Here is a 25149-nt window from a genome sequence, read left to right on the forward strand (position 1 = left end):
ATCATTTAAAATTGTTTTGTAGCATAACGTTAACAACGAAAAATGTGTTAAGTCGTCAAATATTAAATAATATGGAAACTATCCTTAAATTCCGGTTTTTTAATTTCCCGTTATAATAAAAGGAGGGTGAATCACTACTACTGTGTTGGCCGCAAACTCGCATATTGATGCGACGGAGCAAATATATGGCGTCTGGTTGTATGGCGGGAAACATAAAAACTTAAAATGAAATTGTCTAGGAAATATCTTATGAAAATGATTTTGTTGTTGCTATTTCTTTACAAACAGCTGATTTTAGCCCGGTTAATGGCGAATCGACCACCATATGGCACATTTGGCTAATGGAAAAGTAACAAAACACGCGGGACTGATGTTATAAGGTCGGCACGCCTCTTTTTCGATGCTTATGATTGGCTTTCAATATTTCAACGACTTCTGACCGGGGAGAACCAACACAGATCAAAAACCGACCTTCCGGTGGGAATTATGACTGCGCGGAAGGTTTTGATTTTGTTCACGCATGCGCAGCGATGAGTTTAAGCCTCCTGTGAGTTCAAGCAGCAATCTGAACATACTGCGCATGCTTACGATGCGCAAAAGTTTATCGCGCAGCTTCAAAATGAGCAAATTTTTAATGCTGACTTATATTTTTGTTGTCATTTCTTTAGCAACAGCTGATTACTTGGGTAATTGCGACGAATCGGCCGTTAGATGGCACATCGAGCTAATGGAAATGTAGGAAAATACGCGGGAATGACATTACTAGGTCGGCACGCCTCTTTTTCGACGCTTCTGATTGGCCGCGGGACTGTCTCCTGATTAGCCTCCATTATTTTGACGCCAAATTTAATTCTGACTGGCGGAAACCAACACAGATCGCAACCTGGCCCCCGGTCCTACCCCCCACCCCTTGTGGCCACGAAGTCGTGAACCGATCACATATTCTAGAAGGGGTGGATTCCTAACGAAAGGATAATTTAAATTTTCATTTGATATATGCCAATACCTTTTCGTACGCCACCATCTAAATCGTTTCAATTGTTGCATCGCATCAACAGGAGCATCATTCCCAGACAAAGTGCAACGATTTAATGACAAAGACTGAAGGTTAGGGCAGAAGCTGAAGATTTCGCCAAATGTCACGTTGCTCTTGAAGTCTATTTCCCTCAGAGTCAACTGCTGAAGTCTCTCTCCGTTTCTTTTCAGGAAACACCTTAAAGGGTGCGCTGATTTAGTACCGAAAAGGGGACCGCAAATGACCTCTGCGGTTACTAGTTTTGGAAGATGCGGAAACTCTTTCATTTGTTCAACAAAATCCGTGTTGGTGTAATCAAACTAAAAAAATTAAATTGAAGTTTTCGTATACTATATCAGTTTAAAGCGAATTTCTTACTTGTATTTCTGTTAGTTTTTCAGCAAACATTTGAGCCACTCTTATATTCGCGACTGAATGTGAATCTAAATGCAGTTTGATGTTTCTTTGTTTTGGGTTTTTTGTTGTTGTGAGAGTATCCATTTTCAAGCGAAACCACCTAGGCGTACAATCGAAACTGCTGATGTGGACGTTCACGAAGTCATCCCTGCTGAAGGTGACACTCGAAATTGTAACGTTAATTTTGACATGATTCGCTTCGATGTGATCCAATTTTTTGCATTGTCGAGTGATGTCCAATATTCCTGACAAAGGGACAACAACGTCCTCTATCTTAAGGAAAGTCAAATCCTTGAGCTGACTTATTGAAGCTAATTCGCGTTTTTCAAGCGAAAGACGATCATTTTTCGAACGAGTGCAGATTGTTAATTTCTGTAGGTTCGGAGTGTTTGACTCCAAGCACCTGATGAACTGAAAAATGCAATTTAAATTTATTAATGGATTGAATTATAAGTATATTTAAAGAATGGTTTCACCTCTTGAAAGCGTGAGTTGGACAAAACATGGGAGTTTTCGCAGTATGTGATGCGCGGTAGATGACTGATGTCAAGTTCTGTTTGGAGTTTGGAGTAGATCAAGCACGGCAAAATGGCCCAAATTTTGTCTGTAAGACGGTTTTCTGGACCGTGATCACACTTTAAAGGATGCTTCGTTGGCTCCTTTGTCATTTGAATCACTTTTTGAAGCATCTTCTCCTTAACAGGCCCTGAAATTAATTAATTCATTGTTTTATTTGATTGTCGTGCCAATTAAAATATATTATTCAATAATAGAAAAGTGTAACATTCTTAAAGAGGAATGATACTGGAAAAGCCTGGAAAATTATTGTTGCCAATGCATAAATTCATCCCTTAGGATTCTGTTAAAGCCTAAATTGACCTAAGGAGCGCTGTAATTTTTTGAGAAAATTGGTTTGAAAGTTACTGTGCTTTTCAAATGGCAATGGCTGTCTCCTTACTTGAAATCCGATTTAATTTCAAAACCAAGAGTTTCCCCAATAAGTGGCATACACCGTTGAACAGATCTCGACGAGAGGAATCGGAATATACCAAGAAAATATGTTCGAGCACATTAAATTTTGGAGAAAATAGGCAAAATTTGAATTTTTATTGTAGGAAGGTCATATTTTACTATCGCAAATTGTTGAACAAATTGTTTATCGGTCAATTGTTTAAGGCATCCAACAATTTAAATAATTTTTAATTGTTGCCCAGTATCATTCCACTTTAAAAAAATAGAGGGTTAATGTCGATCGACTTCAGCAGGGGCCCAGATGTGCGATATATAATTGGTTCGCACTGCGCAGATCCAAGATGGCGTCTAAACGTGGGAAGCAAAAAGCCCTCTTTGGATTGCCGTAAGCATTTCAAGAGTTTGTTTTTACGATTCAAAAGACACAATTAGTACAAGCAATGCAACAAAATTATGCGTCTCAATATTTGACCAAATATTTGTTCTTTTCGCGCATTTTCACTTGACAATTATTTTTCGCGCCATCCCCCACCGGACGCCATATCTGCTCTTAAGCACGAATCTGGTCCCCGCTGCGGTCTCTGAATAACAAATTTTCAAAAAAAGCAACTAAAATTATGAAATTTGCTTAGTCTAATCTTTTGATATTGCTTTTTTGCATACCAATAATGATCTTAGCCAATGCCTTGTCATATTTATCGATGTTGTCAAACACGGTATTCATGGCCATGTCCAATAGGCTGGGTGCTGACACCTGAAAGAAAAAAAACATGATTCGGTTATTTAAGCAAAAGAAGCGCAGCATAGAAGAGGAAAATTTCTCAAGGCAACGAGGATGAAAGACAGATATAAAATAAAACTTTTGCTGACGTTGTTTGATCTCCAATTTCCTCCGCTTTCTTAAAAGTTACTGATGTTGATTATTACAAGAAAATAATAAATATATTAGAGCGCAACCAATTAGATTTTATTCTTATGTTTTAATAGATATAGGTCCATTTTCGCTTGTGAACATTTTACGCACGTTGCGTGAAGAAGAAACCCCGTAAATATATGTTTTAATTTTTCTATGCGCGCAAAAATCTGAAAATTGATTTCCAGACACTGGCGGGGGTTTTTCGCGATCGTTACAGTCAGTAAAAAAGTCCTTCGTGTTTTCATTCGTTTTGAAAAAATCGTGAATTTTCGATTTCCCTTGTCATCTCTTTTTAGAGAAAGCGCGAAAGCGACGTTTTAGAAAGTTTAATTTTTATCCTTTGTAATAATAATTTTGATCGGATCTGCTCGTGTTTTTTGTCTCAAACTGATCCCGCTGATAAGTTTTGGACCAATTTTTCGTCCCTGGGGACTGGAGATACTGCCGGCGGGATATATAATTCAAAAATTGGACCGAAATATTTCGTGAAAATTCGAAGAAGGGTTTGATTTTTAAAATACGTTCACAGGTGGACGCGCCTCATTTAGGGTCCTCTATTAATCGGTCTCGTCCCGCCCATGTAGTGGCCATTACAATATGGTAGCCGGCAGAAGCGCTCTTTTTTGCAAGGAGAGCGTGATGTGTTAACAAAATTTAGCGACCATGTTTGATGAAGTTTCTGAGCACATCAATCGATTCCTGATGGCCGAATTAGGTAAAAAGGATGTTTTCCCGACCGAAAAGTCCAGCGCGGCGTGCGAACTTTTTTCCCGCCAAAACAACATGGATGCGAGAAGTGCCAGAGCTGGTTTGAGCATTTGGAGTGAGACCGCGTCTGTAGGAATGACTTCTTTGTCAGATCCAGCCAGCACTTTATGGTCGGAAAAACGCCCATTCTACTCTACACACTTGATTCGAGCCTCAGGAATCGTTTGGTGTGCTCAGAAACCTCGTCAGATACGGACTTGAACCCCAACCCCACATTATATTACGTGATATTGTCCGATCAATCATTTTGTTGCTGCAACTTCCTCTGCTTTTCCCCAACGTTGTCACATTCATCGAGTGGGGAGAAAAATAAGGTAGTTTTGCTCAATAATTATACACATTTTCTCTTGTGTGTCCTAAAAGCTTATTTCAACGCTGACTATATACAACAAAAAAATTAACCTTTCTGGACATTTTTATAATGAAAGGTAAAAATTAGGAAATAATCGCGCCGGTTTGTTTTATATCTAAACAAAGCGAGGGAACGCTTTCATTTTCGCTTACAAGGGAAATATTATAACATGATTGCATGCATAGTTTCGCTTCAGTAACAATTAATTTCGTAGCGCGACTCCTTGTACAGAAACGGTTGGAGCTCTAAAAATTATTCTTACCATTTTTGTTGCATGTGCAGGGGAGAGAATCACATACGTGTAGAGCGAGAGAGGATGAAAACACGACTGCTGCGAGCAGTCTCGCCTTTAGCTTTTAGGGGAGAATCTTTGGTCCTCTGTTCAGTGCGCCTGACGAGAAAATAAGGATGCCGCAGGTGGTAAGCCAGCGGGGTGGCGGCCTGAAAAGGCTCACTTTTAACAATGAGAGGCAAAATCTTCCCGTTTATTATTCCTGGCGATGCTCACCCTCTATTCATATCCTTCCACGCCGTTTTATCTTCTTGCATTCCAGCGTGTTTTTCGTGATTTTTTCACAAAGCGTGCAGGTAAAGAACAACAATAACCTCTTTCACACAAAACATGTGATTGAATCCTGGTATCCAACAGCGCGGTGGCTCGAATTCTCTCCCCATATATAGTCGCATACTTTGCTTCACGCATAGCCCATCCATAAATGATTTTTTCCGCTTGGAATTTATTTATAAGAAAAAAATCTGAAATGTAAAAAATTGTTCAAAAACTGTTGTTTAATTTCACAGGTGAGAGTATCAATTTTATAATTTTCGGGGGCAAGTGATAATTTATGTTGTATTTAAAACTGTCAGTCGTGCGAAAAATTTGAAAAATGGCTCTGGGACCGATCTCAGGGTGCGGGGTACCCTGAAAAAGGTCGACAGGGTATGTCAGTTGATAGAGCTCACCTATACCTTTAATTTAAAACATCATGACTTGAAATCCGTCAAACCGTCGAATTATTAGAAAATTAAAGCCGTGTTGCACCCTCCGTGTTCTGGTAAAATGCGTTTTTTGCTAAGTTCAGACCCTTATATCTCGGCCATTAAGCGGGCCCTGTGCGCGAAATTTGTTTGTCAGGGTTGCTTAAGTGGTAAAATGTGTAGCTGTAAAACCAAAAGGCCCAAAAGCTTTTGCGCAACCCTGGATTTTACCCTCCGCGTTTGAGTCGAGACGTAAATCGTTTAAAATTTTAAAAAAAAATCGTTTACTTTTCTCTGGCACTCACGGACTTGATACTTGGTTTCTTTTTATTAGATTAAATAATGATAGATCAATCACCATAAGATTCACCTTGCTAAAAGAGACATAACACACAAACTATGTTTATTTTTAATGGTGGATAAATCAGAAAATTTAATTTCATTTTCTGAACTAACCCATTTATTATTGAACAAAGGTTTATTTTGATAAATGGAATGTTTCTCAATTGATATCGAGTAAGGCACAAACATCGGAATTCACTTTTAAAAACATATCACAGGAATTAATTCTTCTTCAAGTTCCAAACAAAAAAATCTCGGTAGGTCGAGCTGATTGCCCGGTTGGACCAGTAGTCTTTGATCAGCTGAGCACCCTTTTCAGCAATCATGATTGTCGCCGCATTGATATTCGCGCCAACAATAGTCGGCATGATAGACGCGTCGATGACGCGCAGTCCTCGTATTCCGTGCACTCTATATTTAAAAATTTTCATTATTTTTCTTCTAAAAAATAATTTCATTCCTTACCTTAATTTGTCATCGACGACTGCTTGCGAGTCTGCAGAAGGCCCCATTTTGCAAGTGCCGCAAGGATGGTAGACGGTGCCTGTCATGTGTCGGACGTAGCACTCCCAGTACTCGAAAGAGGCGAACTCGTGGAGTTTGCACTGAGTCAGAGGAAACGGGTTGAAAGACGCTCCGTTTGATTTAAACGGATCGCTCTCCACCAGCTTCTGAACGAATTGTAATCCTAGAAATTTATATCTTAAATTACCAATAGATGCACAATTTAAATTGTATTTACCTCGGACAATAGTTTCGATATCGTCAGGGTGGTTAAAATAGTTTGGATTTATCACAGGGTGTTCGTAAGGATTGCTGGATTTCAGGCGAATACTGCCTCGGCTCTTGGGTCGAAGTAACACCGCAAAAATACTGGCAACAGATTTTTCCTCAAAAGGCGCAAAGTAGCTTTGCCACACCTGCATAATTCATTTTTTAAATTCGTTTTCAAGTCAAAATCACGTTTTCTTTGCCTCAGTTCTAGTTCCAGTAATATCTTTAAGCACCGTTCCGCCTTCGAAACTGTGTCCCGTGGGAAAGAAGAGCAGCTGGACGTCCGGTGGGCTCGACGATCTGTTTATTTTTTCCGACGAGTACACCATTGCATAAGCTTCACAGCCATTTGAAGACACTGGACCTGTAGCACAAAATTGGATCAGTGAAATAAATTTATATTAACAAAAAAAAAAAATCATTTTTACCTGATTTGGACCAAAAGTACTGCCAGGCAGTAAAAGGAGAGAGCATAGTTGCCAGATTCAATCCCATTGCGGCCGATTTCCCCTCCAAAAGCACATTATTGGCGCCTGTCGTAACGTGATCTTGGAGGTTCAAGCCGACGCCTGGCAAGTCGCGAATGACGTCTATCTTAATAATAAAAAATATCAGCATGGGATTAAATTTCATCTGACGAGACTGACTTTGTGCTGTTTCAAATGATCTGTTGCCCCCACTCCAGAGAGCATCAAAATTTGCGGAGAACCGACGGCACCGGCGCTGAGAATCACATCTTTGGTCGAGTACGCGAATTTTGTTTTGCCTTTGTGAGAAAATTTCACCCCGATTGCTCTCAAGCCGTGAAATAGAACCTAAAAATAAAATTATAATTAATATCAATAAAATACAATTATTTTTGTTTTTTTTAAACCTTTTCGACGTGTGAAAACGTCAGTACTTTCAAGTTGTTCATTTTCTTTTTCAAAAACACCGAGTCGGTGCTCAGTCTTTTTCCGTGAGCAACATTTACTTGAGTAACACTAAACCCTTCCGTCAGGTCTCCATTTAGGTCGCCTACAGCGTATCCCAAAGCCTGTCCTCCTTTTAAAAACAATTCCACAAGCGGCGACGTCCAGGATAAATAATCAACGTGAATTGGTCCATTTCTACCTCGAAAACCTGAAATAATAATTAATTGTTAATTAATAAAATTAAATTAAAGTAAAATTCATACGGCTTTTATGGTTCGGATGCGTCTCGGACTTCTTGAAAAACGGCACGACCTGTTCGTAGCTCCAACCCTGATTTCCGGTGGCGGCCCACGAGTCAAAGTCTCTCGGATCACCCCTGACGTGCATCATGAAATTGAGTCTGCCGCAGCCTCCTAGGATTTTTCCTCGAGGCCACACGCTGGCCTGAAATAATTCATCATAATTAAATTTCAATACAGAACAATAAAAAGGATATTTTACATTATTATTTAGGGCCAAGCACGAATTCTTCTGCGGCTCTGTGACGAACTGCCAGTCGTAGTCGGTTTTCTGCAGCATCGGCGCAACACTGGGGGTGTCGAAGAGGCTGCTCGGACTGCCTCCCGCCTCCAGCAGCAAGACGGAGTGACCTTTGTCCTCGGACAGTCTGGACGCGACCACGGCACCAGCTGAACCCCCTCCAACTGATTGCGAGAGAATTTAATTAAGGATTAATAAAATAAAACAAATAATGGTAAGAATTCTTCAAGCCAAAAAGCGGTTAAAGCGCGAATTCGAAATTCGGAAGGGGGGAATAATTGGTTCCCCTTCATTGTCAGTCATCAGTCATGGGCAGTGGAGGGGGAGAGCGAAAAAGAATTTTCGTGCCCCTCTACTCGCAGCGACAGAATCAAACAACGCATGCGCACTGCACAATCAGCTGACGACGAAGGAATAAATTGGCAGACGCACTTGATTGGCTACCACCAATGAATTTTTAATTTTACGAATTTTACACAGACATCAGCATCAATTTTTTTTCTTACCGACAATGAAGTCGAAAAAGAGGTTGTCATCGCACTCAGGGGACAAAAATCGCTCCGACCAGTTGCAGAAGCGGCAATAAAGTTGAAAGAAACACACGGCAATCGTGTAGATGAAAATCAAAAGTCGAAATGGCAAGAAATTCATTTTAAACAATGATAAATTCAAGAACAACTCGATAACATGTCTCCGGCTGGTCGGTTGAGCGGAGAATTAATGAAATTTGATGCGAGTGAAGTCCTACATGAGAACTAAAGTCGCCCTCGTCTTTCTTTTTCTCGACATTGCTGATTGCAGCCGGCTGGAGGCAGAAGTGTGTTTTGGTTTCGCCGTCACGTGACCCAGTCACATGCTCCACAATAACAAAGCCACGCCCCCCTCGGCGAGAGAGATGATTCTTTAGAAGAAATCGCTCCATCACTCACTCATTTCCCGTGTTAATCGGGCTTGTGCAATTTTGCGTGTGCGATTTCACTGTGATTTTCTTCTAGTTCGTTCGACAAACAGGTTGTGATTTTGCGGAATGGTGAGTTGAACGTTTTTATTACGTTTTCGAGAGGTTATTTGAGAAAACACGTCGGCTTTTTGATAGAATAGCAGCTTTTATTTGTAATTAACGACGGTTACAAATACTTCAAGCACTTTAAATATCCAAAATAGCTTAATTTATTCTTTAAAGTGTTACTTCAATTATTTTTAATATTTACTTAACAAAATTATCTCACAACTCTAATTTAAAAGAAAATAAAATCACTTAAATTTACCAAATTTTCTCTTTCGTTTGATCTCGGGACCTTCAATTTGTATCAAAATTTCGTAACTTTGGGGTCTCGGTGGTAAATTAGTGGTAGGCTAAATGTTTACATTTCCGCCGCTCCAATTGAGTTTGAATTGGCAAGTCTCCACGCTCAATAGGTTGTGCGAATAAAAAAAACAAACTGCTCTGTGTGTGCGAGCGGCGGTTCTAAAAATTGGCCAAGGTTGAGGCCAGGTGTGAGCTCCTCAATTATCCGCCAAATCGCCGAAATGGAGCAGTGGAGCAAGAAAGACGTCACTTGCTGCCAAAAAAATTATTTAATTTTAAAAATTTAGGGCCAGAAAAAATTATTTTACGGTAAAATTGCTTCTAGTGTTTTTTATTATTTTTTTAAATAAAAAATAAACTTGCAGCTTTCTTTGTGCGTTATTTTTTTTTTATAAAATTCACAAAGGAATTAAATTAAAATTTTAAATCGAATTGCAAATCAACTGTCGGCCTTGAAGAGCATTTTTCTTGACCTTGTCTCAATTTCCCACATTTCTACCTGGGGAAAAAGCTTGCAAGGACGTCTTTTGAGCGTCTGGAGGGTCGTGGACGATTTGGCCGCGCGCCACGTGCTGCCTGGCGGCCGTTTCGCCAAAGTGTGTGTGTCGGTCGGTCGGTCGGGCGGCGGGACACGTCCGTCTCATTCGCTCCTCGGCCACTTGTCCTGCAATTATAATTATTGTCGTGCACACACACGCACACGAGCGGCTGTATAAAAGAGTGCGCGTCCGTGGGAGAAATCGAACAATTGCGTTGCGAGGCCCGACCTGCCCCAACGGCTGATTCAGTGCCGAGACTCGATCCTTCGACGACACTTACTGCAAGTATTTAAATCGATTTTTATTTTATTTTTGTTCAATTTTGAATTTTTACTGAAATTATTCCGCGTAATTTTGTGCTAATTTTAAATTTTATTTGAAAAATTTTATTCGCGGTGAATTTTAAAACAGCTTTTCAAGGAAATCAGCGAGAATTAATTACAAAATGTCTTTAAAAATGTAAATTTCATCAGCTTTGCAATTTTTTTAGGATTTTTTTATTTATTTATTGAACAAGAATAAGATTTTTAATCGCTGACAAATTTATTTCGCACTCTTTTTCTTTTTTTAATTTTATTGTGCATCTCATTCCGTGAATTAACGACTTTCCTTGAAACTTAGTGTTTTTCCCAGCTCTATAAATTTAAAAAAACAGCCTGTTATTTCCTCCTTTTGTGTTATTTGCCGTTCTCGTTAATTACTTTTTTAACTTGGTTAATTGGCACGGAACGGCAGCCAGCACGCGGCTGTAGGCGCGAAGCAACCCCCTAATAGGCCTATAAATAACGCATTGCGTGGCCTATTTTCTATTTTCTATTTTTTTTTCGGTGCAGCCGGTAATTCGCGGCGTTGTTCCGCTATATTTAAACTATGCTTCAAAAACCCTTCGAGGAAGAGAAAAAAAATGCATTTGTCGGAATTGGAACGACGCCATGCATGCATGCCGAAAGGTTACTCGGGTTCATTTTGGCCATTTTGCTCGTAAATATGAACAGAGAAATGCATGCCAGAAAAGTAAATGCGAAATTTCTTGAGGGACGTCCAACGATTTTCGTTTTAAAAATTGAGGAAATTTAAAGGATTATGAATGTCAAATAAATTGCAGTTTCAGAGCGAGAAATGACGCAAATTAGAGTTTTCTTGGCTCTTGAAAATGAAGAGGAGCGAGAATTTTATAAGAAATGCACTCTCAGGGAATTCTAAAACGAAATCTATTTAATTTCGAAATATCCTGCTGATTTTTTTGCATTAATTCAAAATTCCAAGCCGTTTATGGCGTCCGACGGATCCGGAAAAACCGCAAAAAAACAGTCCTCAGGTTTCGCGACCTGAGAAAAGTCAGGGACAGGCAATGGTCAAAAATATTTGTCGAATGCCCTCAAAATTAGTGAAAATTCATTAAAATTCGTCCTGGCAACGGATCTCAGGTCGCAGAGTACCCTGAAAAAGGTCGTTAGGGTACCGCAGGTCAAAGCCCCGTGCAAGACCTGTCCGATGAGGGGTCGTGGTCGATGATCGGACGAACGGTCGAATTTTAACAAAAATAAAACCATTTTCATCTCCAAATGGCGAAAAAACGGAAAAAAATCATTTTAATTTTTCTATGGGCGCGAAAAATCTAAAAAATCGGTTTCCAGCCCGGCGATAAACCTGCGCGTGCGATGGAGTTAAAGGGAACCCATTATGAGCCCCTGTTAGCATTGGAATTTTCAATTTTCCAGGAGAAATTGCGAAAATCACGTTTTTCAAAGTTCAAAATGTATCTTCTCCTACAATTTTGATCGTGTCGGCTTGTATTTGGTCTAAAAATTCTCCCAGATGTAATTCGCGTCGATTTACCGTAGAGTTTGTCGATTTAATGCTGGCAGAAATTTTTAATGCACGAACTTTAACATTTTTAGCTTTTCTTGAGGCCTATATACAGGAAAATCGTTATTTATTTTGCTGGTAAAGGGGATTTTTCTCCACAATTCAAATGATCTTAACTAGAAGCATCGGAAATTTCCTAAATGACAAGAAAAAACGTTTAAGTGTTCGAAAATTAGGACAAAATCGTCTAAAAGGGACTAAATTGGTCATAAACCCGTCTAAAAGACTAATATTTCCTGAAAAAAATCGGTCTTTTTTCACAGCCCTGGAAATGAGGATAAAAAATGAGTGCTTATGATTGTTTAACAGTTTTCAACTCTAATTAAAAAAAATCTGTCTAAAAAATAGATGCGGAATACCCAAATTTTCATCATTTTGAATTAAATATGAAGATTTTTCGACAAATATATAAATTCAAAAGTTGTACAGAGTACTTAAAAAATATTTTGGTTCAAACCGCATCGAAAAGACAAAAATATGTCATTTTTTTAAAGCTTCATTTCGTTTATGATATGTAAAAAATTCGAAAGGGTGGTTTTCTTCTAAATTAAAGTTGAAATTTTCGAATTTCAAAAAAAGACCATTAATTTTTCGCAATCGTGTAATCCGTTCGTACGTGCCATTTAATCTCGAGCAAAACAAACAACTCTCTGCGTTGGCCGCGTAGCAGCCAAGACTTGACGCACGCGAGGTTAATTGGGCCGAATTTACGCGTCCGCACGCGCGAAATTATTTGGCGTTGCAGTTTGCAGTGCATACAGCCATGACAATATTCCGCATCACGCGGCCGTCGACGGCTCATCCTTTCGGGGCGCAATCATCATCGGGACTTCCATGATTGGACACGCAGAGCAGGGCGCGCGCGTTTTCGGTCGCTTTTGGCGTTGAAGCAGTGCCAAGAATGAGCTGCAAGACAAGTAAGAAGTGCTCCGCGCGACATTCGATTCGCACACGACTTTCTTCTTCGGCTCGAACGTCGAAAGAGCTTTTTAATCGCGCAGCAGCCAACGCGGAAACGATCATGGTGAGCCTGCTCTCCTCCTTTTTTCATTGCTAATTAGGCGCGACGTGATCTTTTTGCTCGTTGAAAATAAATAAAAGAAATAAAATTTGTTTGTTAAAAATTTTTATAAATAATGTATGATTTAATAATTATTTTTCGCTTCAAAAAGAAAAAAAACATGTTATCTATGATATAGCTGTTATTCTTTATTTATTTAAATTGAATCACGTGCAGAACTACTTGTTTAAAATGTATTTAAATATTTTATTTTCTTGACTTTTTATATTATTGATGTTTTTCCATAAAAATTGTGCAAAAAAAATCAAGATGTGCTATAAAAATTGATGTTGTTCCTACATAATTGTATCATTACTTTATGGATGTGTGCTGATTTGGGGCAGAGTTGCCCTGTCAGCCCATAATAAACTTAAATTTTGAAACTAAAAATTAATCGCACTGCGCAGATCCAAGATGGCGTCTGAATGTGGGAAACAAAAAGCTCTATTTGGATTGCCGTGCGAGTGTCAAGAGTTTGTTTTTACGATCCAAAAGACACAATTAGTTAAGAGTAATGCAAATTAAGTCACAATATTGACCAAAACTTGCTTCTTTTCGCGCATTTTCACGTGACCGTTTTTTCGCGCCGTATTCCACTGGACGCCATATCTGCGTGTCGCACCTATCTGGTCCCCGGTGACATTGTATGTTTAATTTTTTCTTTATTTTTACACTTATTGTTAGAGTTTTGATCAAAATTCTAAGCATTTAAATTAATTAATTAATTAAAAAGATGTTCTTAATTTTAATTAATTTTTTTAACTGATTAAATCTAAATTTCTCCGCTTGTCTATAATAAATGTAACTATACAAATATAAAATAAAATAGATTTCTTGGATAAAGATTCCTACAAATATTTCTCATGTTGATATTTTGAAACCAAACATAAATAAATTTAGATTTATTTGCATCCCCTCGATAGAAGATTCCAGCAATGAAATTTTCACAAAATCTTGGTTACATAATTTTATTTTAAACAAAAAATCATGCCTGGCTCCCTTTGCAGGTCGCGTGACCTGAGGAAAATTGGTTACAGTAGAGGGTAACACATCGTTGCTGGAAATTACTAAAATAAAAGCATTAAAAACCGGCCTGGGAGCGAATCTCAGGTCGGGGTACCCTGAAAAAGGTCGTCAGGGTATCCCAAGTAAAAGCCCAATCAAAGACCTGTCTGATGAGGGGTCGTGGTCGATGATCGGACGAACGGTTGAATTTTAACAAAAATAAAATCATTTACGCCTACAAAGCCGAAAACATTATAAAAATAATTTTTATTTTTCTAACCGACAGGACACTGAATTTTTGGAATTTTTAACATTTCGTCCATCTGATGGAGGATCTACTTTATTGTTTCTGAGCGCACTAATCGATTTTTGAGGGTCGAATTACGTAAAGTGGATGTTTTTTCCGTTAAAAAAGTGCAGCGCGACGTGCGAACTTTTTTCCCGCCAAAACAATTTGAATGCGAGAAGTGCGCACGCGTCACAGCTGGTTTGAGCACCGCCTGTACGAATGACTTCTTTGTCAGATCCAGCCAGCTCTCACGCATGCGCACTTCTCGCATTCATATTGTTTTGGCGGGAAAAAAGTTCGCACGTCGCGCTGCACTTTATTTAACGGAAAAACCGTCAATTTTATCTAATTTTACCCTCAGGAATCGATTGGTGTGCTCAGAAACTGCGTCAGAGACGGTCTTTAAAAATAAATGTAATAATATTCTCCACAGGAAAGAAGAAGGAATTTATTCATTATTCCGTTCGTGATATAAAGTCATAAGCGATAACCAAATATTCCTATTTTCGACATTCGGATCGATGTGTGTCTGCCGCAATACATATTTTAAATTTCTTGGCTCACTCGTCTACTGGAAGCACTCATTTTCTGTCCTGTCCGTCGGCACTCCGTTCCGGACTGTTTTTGAATCATAAACAGCGGTCGCAGTGGCCCAGCTTATTTACTCTTTGCTTCTGGTCCAGCGGCGCGGCGCGTGGTGGGTATTATTTTTAATTCGGATATTCATGCAGTCCGCATTTAGCGAGCCTAGACACCGCTGCTGCTGCTGCTGCTGCTGAGACACTGAGTGCGCGTCTGATTATTTATAAAGTGCAATTAGCCGTCAGCGCGACACGACATACATACGCGACACGCTCATCCATCTTTCGGGAATTGTGTGCTTTCAGGAGAACAGACAGACTGAGGCTCAGCAGGCGGAAGCATCGGAAATGGCCGACTTGGAGAACATCGGTGTCACCGTCGAGCTGCACGTTTACGATTTGACCAAAGGGCTGGCTGCCACTTTGTCACAAATGCTGCTTGGTGAGTGGAGTGCCAATTCTAATTAATAAAAATTTGCTTTGAATTAAATTGTAGCAGTAAATGAATACTTATTAGGCGTTAATTGGATAAAAATTAATATAATTCCACTTAAAAAGAAGTCAAAAACTCCAATAGCAGTTTTTCTTTTTTATAATATTTTTCACTCGAGAATATGGAGCTTCTCATAAGTTTTATTTTTAAATTTGACTAAATGTCACAGTTCAGAGGGTGAAATTGGCATGAGGACAAGAAAACTAAATGAAATTCGCACCAGAAATCAGTCTTATCTTGTAAATTGCGTCATGCTTCGATATAAAATATTCATTTTACGGGTTCTCCGGGACAATTTTGGACCTAAGTATCTCAATTCCCCTTGGTGCAATTTAAAAATTAAGGTGTGCTTTGAATTCCTCTCGCCAAGCCCGGAAGCCCGATTGAACTAACACCAAATTTGATGTCCTCGGTCAAGGCCATGTTTATTTTGGTTTGTAATTAAAATTTTAATTCTGAATATTGGAATTTTGAAAATGTGCTTTTAAGTTATCCCATGACATTTCTGACCATTTGCGGAAATTTCAGTGTGTTCGTTTTAATTTTCGATAAATTCTCTTGAAAAACACGAATTTCTCATTTTTTTTTTTTTTTTGAATTTTTTGGATATTTTTGCAACTCTAAATCTCAGGTTCTAATTATCAGAATTTCAAAAACTGACCGTCATTAGACTCATATTTACCTCCTCTAACCAGCTGAATGGTTTAGGGGGTGCCTATCCTCCGCCCCCGAGCGCTAAAATAATTTAAAAACTGAAGAAAATGCTTTCGAATCCATTTTTACTGATAAAATTTTAGCAGGGGGTTGAAAGGGGTGGACGGTTAGCACCCCCTAATTTCTTCAGCTAGTCAGGGTAGGTTGAGATGTGTCTAATGGTGGGTAGTTTTTGTAATTCTGATGGTTGAAATCCGAGATTTGGAGTTTGCAAATTACTAAAAAGTCGAAAAATTTGAGATTTTTTGTTTTGCCAACATTTCAAACTCCAAATTTCGAGTTCTAACCATCAAAATTGCTAAAAGTACACGTTTTAGACTCTTCTCGACCTCCTTTGACCAGCTTAAGGGTTAAAAGGGGTGCTTACACTCACCCCTTTCAACCCCCCTTATCCAAAAAAATTTATAATAAAATGTTTTCACTTTTTCATTTACATGATTATGTTTTTTACTATTTAATTTTACATTTTTGCTCTTTAGGAAAGCATCTAGATGGCGTTTGGCACACGGGCATCGTAGCTTACGGCAGGGAATACTTTTTTGGATCCGGCGGAGTCCAGAGCGTCCGGCCGGTGAGTCAAATAATTATTCCTCTTTGCCATTCATTGCAAATCAGTAGCGGCGGAAGTGTGGGAAATTATGTTGGAGAAGGTCAGGAATATTTATATCTATAATAATGCTTTTTTCGCTCGCCCCGGTGTCGTGGTCGCAGGAAGGTCGACTGCCGGCGTGACTCGCGTGTTGTGCGCATTGCATAATTCTCAATCGAGTTTCTAGAAAAGCTGAATAATTATTCATAATAAATGAGGTATTTAAATTTGTCTATCTCTTTCTTTGAGCCGAGAGAAATTTAGAGCTTCGTCGCCAGAGAGCTCTTGCTTCACTCCTTGCCAATTTCAATAATGTGTTTGGTCCAGAAATACTCTGCTTGTCGTAAAAAAAATAACTCAACACATTAATCTAAGAGAAAATGACTCCGAGTTCCAAAGGCAAAATTATTCATATTTTTTGTAAATTAATTTAAATAAATGCAATTTTCGATATTTTGGTGTTGATTTATGGCCTTTTTTACTTTCCAAAAGACGAGATTGTTATAAAATTTAAAGATTCACGCTCAATAGATTAATGTATTATTTTAAAAAAATGTGTACAATGTAAGCAAAGTTTTTAATTTAAAAACAAGATTTAATTTTAATACAGCCATTTTCAAATTATTTTAACACCTGAATGATTCAAGAATGACTAAAAAAATCCCAAATTTCACACCAATTTAATTAAATTCGGAAATGAATTAAAATGTGTAATCAGCGCACTGCGAGTGAGTGAGAGTGCGTGTGTTTGCATGGTAGTGTGTTTTGATGATACGAGAAAGTTGGAGAATGATATAAGAAGCGTGGGGCGGATGATGCTCGGGGGGTCGGTCGCTCCTCTCGCAGGTCTAAATTTGACCGGCGTGTCTAAGTTTAGCTTTCGGCGAGAACAAGGCACGGGTCTCTCGCCGGCTCTTCATCGCGCTCGCTGCTCGCCGCGTCCGATCCGAGGTAATCCGCCCTTGCACCCTTCCAGGTCGCTTCTTTTCCGCTAAATCCGGTTGTGTGACGTTGCTAGAGCACAAAACGAACAAAATCACGTTTCAGAGCGGCACCGTGCTCGGCCAGCCGGACCGGATAGTCAATTTGGGCGACACCTTCATCCCTTACGAGGTCTTTCTCGACTACGTCCTTGGCCTGGGCGACAGCACCTTCAGGTATTTCGTTTGAATTTAATTAATTATTGATGGAAATTTGGTTTATATTTAATTTGGCGACAGGGCTGACGACTACGATTTGTTCCGGCATAACTGCAACACATTCTCAAACGAAGTCAGTCAGTTTCTCTGCGGCACCGAGATCCCAAAGTACATCATCGATCTGCCCCAAGAGATTCTAAACACGTGAGTCAAACGCCAACATCTGTTTTTCAAGTGTGTTATTAATATTTTAATTTTAAATAATTTTTCAAATCCCTTAACAACTGAAATTCATAGGATTGCTGACTTCTCTATCCGGAATTTATATTTTGAATTGTCTAAATTGGTTAAAAACCAATTTAAAAAAATTAAAAACACTGCTTTCAGCAGTAAATTTCGATTTATAATTTTAAATTCTTTTGACACGAGATTCCAGCAATGATATTGTCACAAAATCTGGGTTTAATTTAAATTTAAATATAAAGCATGGCTCCCTTCACAGGTCGCGCGACCTGAGGAAGGTCGGTGACAGGCAAGGATGAAAATTTGCCGCTTAGTATCACCAAAATATGCTCGAAATTGCTGAAAAATCATCTCAGGTCGCGGGGTACCCTGAAAAAGGTGATCAGGGTATCCCAGTCAAAAGCCTATTCAAAGACCTGTCCGATGAGGGGTCGTGGTCGATGATCGGGCAAACGGCCGAATTTTAACAAAAATAAAACCATTTTTACGCATAGGAAGCCGAAAACGGTAAAAAAATTAATTTTAATTTTTCTATGGGCGCGAAAAATCTGAAAATCGGTTTCCAGACTCGCGGCGGAGCTACGCGTACGATGAAGTCGGTAGAAACCCATTTTGGGTCCCCTTTCGGAAAAAAATACGAATTTTCAATTTTCCATATTTATGGAGAGTGCGAAAATCACTTTTTTCAAACTTTAAAATTCTACTAGTCCTAGGATTTTGATCGGATCGGCTCGTATTTCGTCTCAAAATATTTCCAGGTGTATTTCGCGTCGATTTACCGTGGGGTTTGTCGATTTTGTTTCCTTAATCGCGAGATATGGCAACCGGACGCTGGAAATTGTCTTAAAAATCGAAATTTTCGACTGTAAAAAATAAAATTAAAGTACAAAGTAAATAAAAATTTCACTTAAGTTACTCCATGTCATGCCTAGCTCAGATGGCTTGGCGTCGTATCTAGGAAACTTCCGGAAATTTTTAATTTTTTTTTAAATTTTGACTAAAAAAATTGAAGTGGTAAAAATGGTTGAATTTTTAAAAAACATTCGCGTACGTGTCCTTATATTTTCCATTTTTTACTAAAAAAATGAATCCCGCGCTTCCTTAATTTATAAAGAACAAAATTCAAACTTATCCGACACGTTCAGATAATTCACTGAATTAAATTTTTTATTTAAAATAAATTATATAAAAGCCATAAATTTTTTGGAGTTGATGCAAGGTGTCATAAAAGGAATTTGAAACAAAAACTATTTCAATGTGCAGTACATTTGATTAAATTTTCTCTTGCACCGCGCAGGAAAATTAAAAATGGCGTCTGAAATGGTCTCTAGCCAGCCAGTAATTCCTAAATCCGAAAAATAGCACTTGAAAATGGATTCGGATTGTTTCCACAGTCCTCTTGGTGCTGCAATCCAGCCGCTGCTTGACAGTTTGGGTGGCAACTCTCGTCGGTCAACCTCCGTGCTCAATCCGAGCGCAGACCTTGGCATCCTCAGCTTCTTGGCACCGCCGGTCCAGCCGAGTTACTTGCAGCAGCAACAACAGGTCGAACCACCTGCCAGGGAATTCGAACTAAACACACAAGAGCTTTGGTAATCATTAATCATAATTTTTATTAATTTAATTAAATTAAAAATAAATAGTCGAACGAACCGGGTTTCGTTCATCGAGCCGAACAACGAGGAGCAGAGCCACAAGAAGGAGAAGAAGAAAAAGCGGAAGAAGGAAGGACACAGGAGCAGGAAGCAGGGCAGCAGCATGGCGGACAGCGAATCGCAGAACGGCTCCGACGAGGTCATCGAGGCGCCCCCAGAGCCCAAAGAAAAGTCCGGCCGCGACGCTGAGAAGTCGGTAGCCGAATTCGAAGAGCAGGAGCGACAGGAGACCGAGGCCAAAAAGAAACAGAGAGAACCACCCATAATCTTCAAAGACCTGGTCGATGTAAGCCTGAATTGATTTAATATATTTTTTATTTTGACCTGAATTTGCGCAGCTCCAAGCCGAATTCGACGGTTTGGTCGATTTGATCGCCGGAGTTCTCACTCCCGAGGAGCAACAGTCGATGGAGGAGCTGCACCAATACATGCTTGAAGACGAAGGTTCCTGGGCGCTTGGAGACAGTTTCCTCAACTTTGTTGGTATGATAAAAATTAAATTTATGATTTTTGGGAAAATCGGCCTCTTGTCAGAGTTTACAAAATTGAGATTATCTCGAGTTCTAATAAAGCTAAAACATCAAACTTTGTGCCAATGTATGCCTAGTTAGACGGAAAATAATTTTTAAATTTGTTAAAATAAATTTTTAATTTTCCAAATTTAAGTATTTTTTGAGTTTATCACTAAATTTTGAAAATCTCAAAAATTGCTGATTAAATTTTTTTCTATATATGGGATAAAATGTTACTCCAAGTATATGTAACACACCTAGAAATTTTTAGGGTGGTGAACCTGTAAAATTTTGAGATACAGAGGTTCAAAGGTCAAAAAGGGTGTTTTTTTAGTTAAGATTAAAATTTAGAAAATCAAAATTGCACAATTGGTTGATTTTTATCCTCTGAAAATTATTGTTAACACCCCTGAGATCAGATAAAACGATTGGAGAAGGTTTAAAATTGAACCCTGGTGTCAGGGTAGCCTCCGAACGATCGATTCTCACTTTGTGGCCACTTTAACGACGCCTGATGGGCTCTGTAATGGTTCGATTTTCAAAATTAGCACACCTTTGAAAAGGCCAAGTCGGGAGCTTTCAGAATATGTGCAATTTGACCCTTTGTAAGCCATCAGGGTGCTCAGGGCACACCCTGACTTACCCTGAAACTTCGATTCAACAAATTTAATATTGTTTAAAACACTTATTTCTACTCATTGACCTTTTAAAAATACCCTGAATAAAATTCAGGTCGTATTCTGCACGACAAGTCATTAAAATCGGAAGCCCGAGTGAAGCTGCTGAACATTCTGGCCGTGGCCGCGCTGAAAGACGACGTCATCCTGATGCTTCACCAGGACAGGCGTGAACACATCCTCATGAACTTCGCTCAGGACATCGACAGGGTTCCCCTTGAGGAGCAGTTGTCTCTGACCCTTTTCGTGAGTTCTCCCTGATTTAGAAATTTCTTTTAAAAAAAAAATCTTTGTAAACGCAGTTTGCCAACTTGTTCGAGAACCTGAGCAGCTCGGAGTGGCTGCTGTACATTTCCGAGTGGCAGTACTGCAACAACACCCTGAGCAACATCAGGGTGACCACCAAGGTGGCGGTCAACTCGCTGCTGTCCGAGAACACGACGCTGCAGGACAGGGGCTCGGCCATCTTGCACAACCTGGCCTGCAAGGAGGTAAAATCAGTGGTCGGTATTCCTCCAGCCCAGCCCCTATCTTTTTGTGACAACCTGTTTGCCGGACTAACACGCCATTGTCAACGGAAAATGGCCGGATGTCCTCTGAATTTGCTTCTGATAAATCTAAAGACTGTATTTGACGAAGTTTTTAAGCTCACCAATCGATTCCTGAGGGTCGAATTAGGTAGATTTGATGTTTTTTTCCGTTAAAAAAGTGCAGCGCGACGTGCGAACTCTCTTTCCCGCCAAAACAATTTGAATGCGAGAAGTGCGCATGCGTGAGAGCTGGCTGGATGTGACAAAAAAGTCATTCGTCTCTCTGCAAGTGCTCAAACCAGCTCTCACGCATGCGCACTTCTCGCATTCATATTGTTATTTTGGCGGGAAAAAAATTCGCACGTCGCACCTGCACTTTTCAGACGGGAAAACATCAATTCTACCTAATTCGACCCTCAGGAATCGATTGGTGTGCTCAGAAACCTCCTCAAAGACGGTCTTCAAGCACCAGAGGAGTTTCGATCATTTTCCGACGACGGCATTTTTGTCCTTTGAGTTTTCCCTGCGCGCTCTCTCTCTCTCACCTCGTAAAAATTAACCGCGGGCAGTGCTGACTAGCTGTTTTTTGTTTGCAGAAAATGAGCAAAAGGCAAAGCCTGCGTAAGATTCTGCCGCCAGGCAGCGTTTCAAAGGTAGCAGGCAGAGTAATTTTAACGTTTCTCGCTGTGTCGTTGGAAGTAATTTAAATATATTCAACCTCACTGATCTCCTTTTTTCGTTGTTGGCTGCCTGTTACTTTCGTTTAAACACTTTACTGCTGGCTCTAATACATTCACACTGTATCAAAGCTAAAAATATGTGCGTTGCGAATAACATTTTTGCCGTAACAATTCTAAAATTTAATTTTAATTCACAAAATGGTGGAAATTTGATTTAAATTTATTTTTATGTGATATTAAAGTGGAATGATGGAAATATTTATTTTAAAATATGATATTACATGAAAAAATTGAATCAAAATCATTTTTTTTTTAGATTTTACCGGTTATGCCCCCTTTTTTAGCAAAGGAAATTAATTAATTGCTTCCGGGGCGAGAAAAAAATTATGAAAATTTAATGGTGAGAAGATAAAAAATAGTCCTTTTGTGTCTTCAAGGCTATTTTTTATTTATTCAGAAATTGCAGATTTTAGAAAGGGATCTGTGTTTGGCCTGATTTAAATTCAGCAGTTTATAGTAGCGTCAAAAACTGCTTAAATTCAGAAAGCTGATTAAATTTCCAGTCTTTTTCCCATTTAGCAATTTTTTCTCAAATTTACCATTTCCGCACAAAATTTGTCCAGATATTTTTTTTCGCTATCATTTCACTTTGAAAAAAATAAAAGGTGTAAAATTACATTGGAAACAATCTTAGAATTTAAAATTTAATAAAAATTTTACTTTCGTTTTGTGAAAAAAGCAACGTTAATTAATATGTAGTTAAAAAACCGCTACAACATAACACAAAATACCAAACTGTGACTCATCAATTGTACAAAATAATTAAAAAAAATCCTCCTCTGACCAAGTTACTGAAAAATGCCGGGTTTGTGCAGGTGTTCGACGACGTGGCCGTGGAGCTGACGATGGCGCTGCTGCAGTACTTCAACAGCAACCCTCCCGAAGAGAATTTGTACCGGTGCATGAAGGCGCTGCACCGCTTCTGCCAGATCTCCGCGCAAGATGTGCCGCAGTTGGTGCAGATGATCGGACCCGAGCCGAGCAAGTTCAAGGGCACCTCCGAACGCCTCGACCTGCTCATCACCGAGATCAACCGCAAGCTCCGTTAACAAGCCCAAAATAAATTAATTGCTGTATTTGCCTGAATTTTTAAGCAAAAAATATCAAGTTTTGATTTTGGTCGGTAAAAATTCTGGTAAATGGCGAAAAATAAAATACCCACGTGAATATTATTACGTCATTCATTACACCGATAATTTATATAATAGACTCGTAATGATTATTGCGCTGTCATAGCTTTATTTTGTAATCTGCATAGGAATTAACACACGAACTTTTTTATAAAAGCAGGGTGCGGGCTTTGTTATTTATTAATAAATAAACAACTGCTGTTTTTAAAATGGGGGTTTCGTTATTCAACACACATCTCGTTTTTCTAAAGCTTTATACGTTGTTATTTGGAGTAAATTTTGTTACGAATGTAAATGAATACAAAAGAGTGAAAATAACCAAAATTCTTAAGAGGTTTTATTTCAAATAAACCTAATAATCCTTTGAGGGCAGCACCAGAATTTAAAAAAATCTAATCCTGATGGTCGAATTAGGGTTAACAGCCATAAGAATGCGATGCAACGCGCCTCAAATTGGTGAAAACGTAAAACTTTAGCGCCTTTTGGTCAGAACCCAGCCAAAAATTCAGCAACCAATCAGGAAAAGGGAGCTATTCTCTGATTGGCTGTTTCCCGTCGCTGGTTTAAGAACAAGACTGCAGCGCCACTGCGAGTCAAGCAACTGAGCTGGCTGTCGCAGTGGCGCTGCTGGAAACAGCCAATCAGAGAACCGCTCCCCTTCTCTGATTGGTCAATTGCGTTCTTGCTTCAATGCTTCAATCAGACCTTAATTGCAGATTTTTGGCAAGACTTTACCCTAATTCGACCATTTAGAATCGATTGGCAAGGTCAAAAATGAAATTCCAGCGCTAATTTTATCGGTTTTATTTAGCCACTAGCTAATTACACATGTAAATAAACGAAGCGAACATAATAATAAATAATAGTTGATTTTGCTACACAGCCAAGTGCGTTTAATATTTTACGGAATATTTTTGGTGGAAGTGCGCGTATTCATAATCTCTTAACTAACCAACAATAATATTTTCAGTCTTAATAATTGAATAACATAATACAATCACACGAATAATGTGATTTTTTAAATTGTGCGTTAATATCGAGATTTTAGCAACATTTGAAAAGCTTTTATGAGTGATTGAGGCAATTAATTGAATGAATTTCAGCACAATTCATTATTTCACAATTCTTAATTTCTTTGTCACGCTGAGACGCGTTTCTTGGTGGAATTCTCGAGGATTCCAACCACTTTGTCCAGCTTTTGGAGCTGGCTTTTGCCGAAATCCGCTCCTTCTTCGGCCTGGTTCAGCAGCTCGGTGATTTCCTCCATCTGTTTTTATGATTTAACACTTAAAATCCAGGACGAAAATATATTTAAATAATTGATTACGTATTTCTCGTAACTCTGGAGGCGGTTGGCCTTCTGGAAGTCCTCGTAGAGCGACTTGCTCTTGAAGACGAGGATGACCAGGAAGAGCAGAAGGACGGCGGCCAGGGTGGAGGTGACGGCGCGAGGACAGCCGCGCAGGAAGATCATCTTGCACTTTTCTGTTCATCATACACTCGGCAAAGTCATCGAATTGTTTGAGTGTCTTCCCTCTTTAAATTGTTTGCCATAGTTTTAACCTGTGAAAAATAAGTTCGAATCGTAAAAATATTGTGGTATAATATGGAGATTTGTAATTAAAAAATTAATTTCAGTCACAAAAAGGTTCAACAGACCCTGGTTAAATGATTAAATGGGAGGTATTGCGTTCTTCCTGTTTGTTTCTCTTCTTACATCTTTTTCTCTTCCAAATCAGCTGTTATTATTAGTCGGTGCTGTGGCGCGCATGAATACTTTTTGTCGCATCAAGTTGGTATGCGCGTTGTAAAGTAGTTCCGGATATTTCATACTTGCTAAATCAATTTAAAAAAATTCTTGCAGCACATCATTAGTTTTAAGATTAAAACAGTAAGGAAATTCTTCGGTGATCCACAATCATATTCATTAAAAGGATTGTTAGGCACTTTTGATTATTAAATCGGATAAAATAGTGCATAATGTGAAGAATTATAAAATATTTGGCGCGAAAAGTTCTACAAGCGAACCCATGAGTCTCATGGGCTGCCAAACTGGTAAAAATTCAGCTTTTAGGGAAAAGAAATGG

The 25149-nt window shown here is 39.0% G+C and overlaps 2 protein-coding genes across 6 annotated transcripts; one reads left to right on the forward strand and one right to left on the reverse strand.

The window, feature by feature from the left end:
* Positions 1–5820: 5820 nt before the first annotated feature.
* Positions 5821–8799, reverse strand: LOC135945510 (glucose dehydrogenase [FAD, quinone]-like). The gene is made up of 10 exons (XM_065493249.1): positions 8495–8799; positions 7950–8152; positions 7712–7892; positions 7409–7656; positions 7182–7349; positions 6963–7128; positions 6735–6898; positions 6503–6680; positions 6226–6448; positions 5821–6171 (listed from the first exon to the last, which is right to left on the reverse strand). Exons 1-10 carry the CDS (start codon positions 8637–8639, stop codon positions 5982–5984), a joined length of 1866 nt encoding a protein of 621 aa, XP_065349321.1. The 5' UTR covers positions 8640–8799; the 3' UTR covers positions 5821–5981.
* A 64-nt stretch (positions 8800–8863) lies between these two features.
* Positions 8864–23386, forward strand: LOC135945509 (uncharacterized). Of its 5 annotated transcripts, none has more exons than XM_065493247.1 (12): positions 8864–9018; positions 14947–15082; positions 16327–16418; positions 17484–17593; positions 17657–17779; positions 19213–19410; positions 19462–19759; positions 19812–19956; positions 20718–20908; positions 20965–21153; positions 21789–21845; positions 22748–23386. In XM_065493247.1, exons 1-12 carry the CDS (start codon positions 9016–9018, stop codon positions 22979–22981), a joined length of 1776 nt encoding a protein of 591 aa, XP_065349319.1. In that variant the 5' UTR covers positions 8864–9015; the 3' UTR covers positions 22982–23386. The 5 variants fall into 5 exon arrangements, with proteins under 5 accessions (XP_065349319.1, XP_065349315.1, XP_065349317.1 ...); XM_065493243.1 differs by lacking the exon at positions 8864–9018 and adding an exon at positions 12592–12729; XM_065493248.1 differs by lacking the exon at positions 8864–9018 and adding an exon at positions 14699–14756.
* Positions 23387–25149: the final 1763 nt, after the last annotated feature.

This window comes from Cloeon dipterum, chromosome X, assembly GCF_949628265.1.
Source record: "Cloeon dipterum chromosome X, ieCloDipt1.1, whole genome shotgun sequence".
NCBI classification, from domain to species: Eukaryota; Metazoa; Arthropoda; class Insecta; order Ephemeroptera; family Baetidae; genus Cloeon; species Cloeon dipterum.

Coding starts and splice junctions, on each gene's coding strand:
- LOC135945510 (XM_065493249.1), bottom strand. CDS start 8,639: ATGAATTTCTTGCCATTTCGACTTTTGATTTTCATCTACACGATTGCC. Junction 7,893..7,949: donor GCTTGGCCCTAAATAATAAT/GTAAAATATCCT, acceptor GAATTATTTCAG/GCCAGCGTGTGGCCTCGAGG. Junction 6,899..6,962: donor GTACTTTTGGTCCAAATCAG/GTAAAAATGATT, acceptor TTTGTGCTACAG/GTCCAGTGTCTTCAAATGGC.
- LOC135945509 (XM_065493243.1), top strand. CDS start 12,607: ATGAGCTGCAAGACAAGTAAGAAGTGCTCCGCGCGACATTCGATTCGC. Junction 19,760..19,811: donor TCTTCAAAGACCTGGTCGAT/GTAAGCCTGAAT, acceptor GAATTTGCGCAG/CTCCAAGCCGAATTCGACGG. Junction 21,154..21,788: donor ACAACCTGGCCTGCAAGGAG/GTAAAATCAGTG, acceptor TTTTGTTTGCAG/AAAATGAGCAAAAGGCAAAG.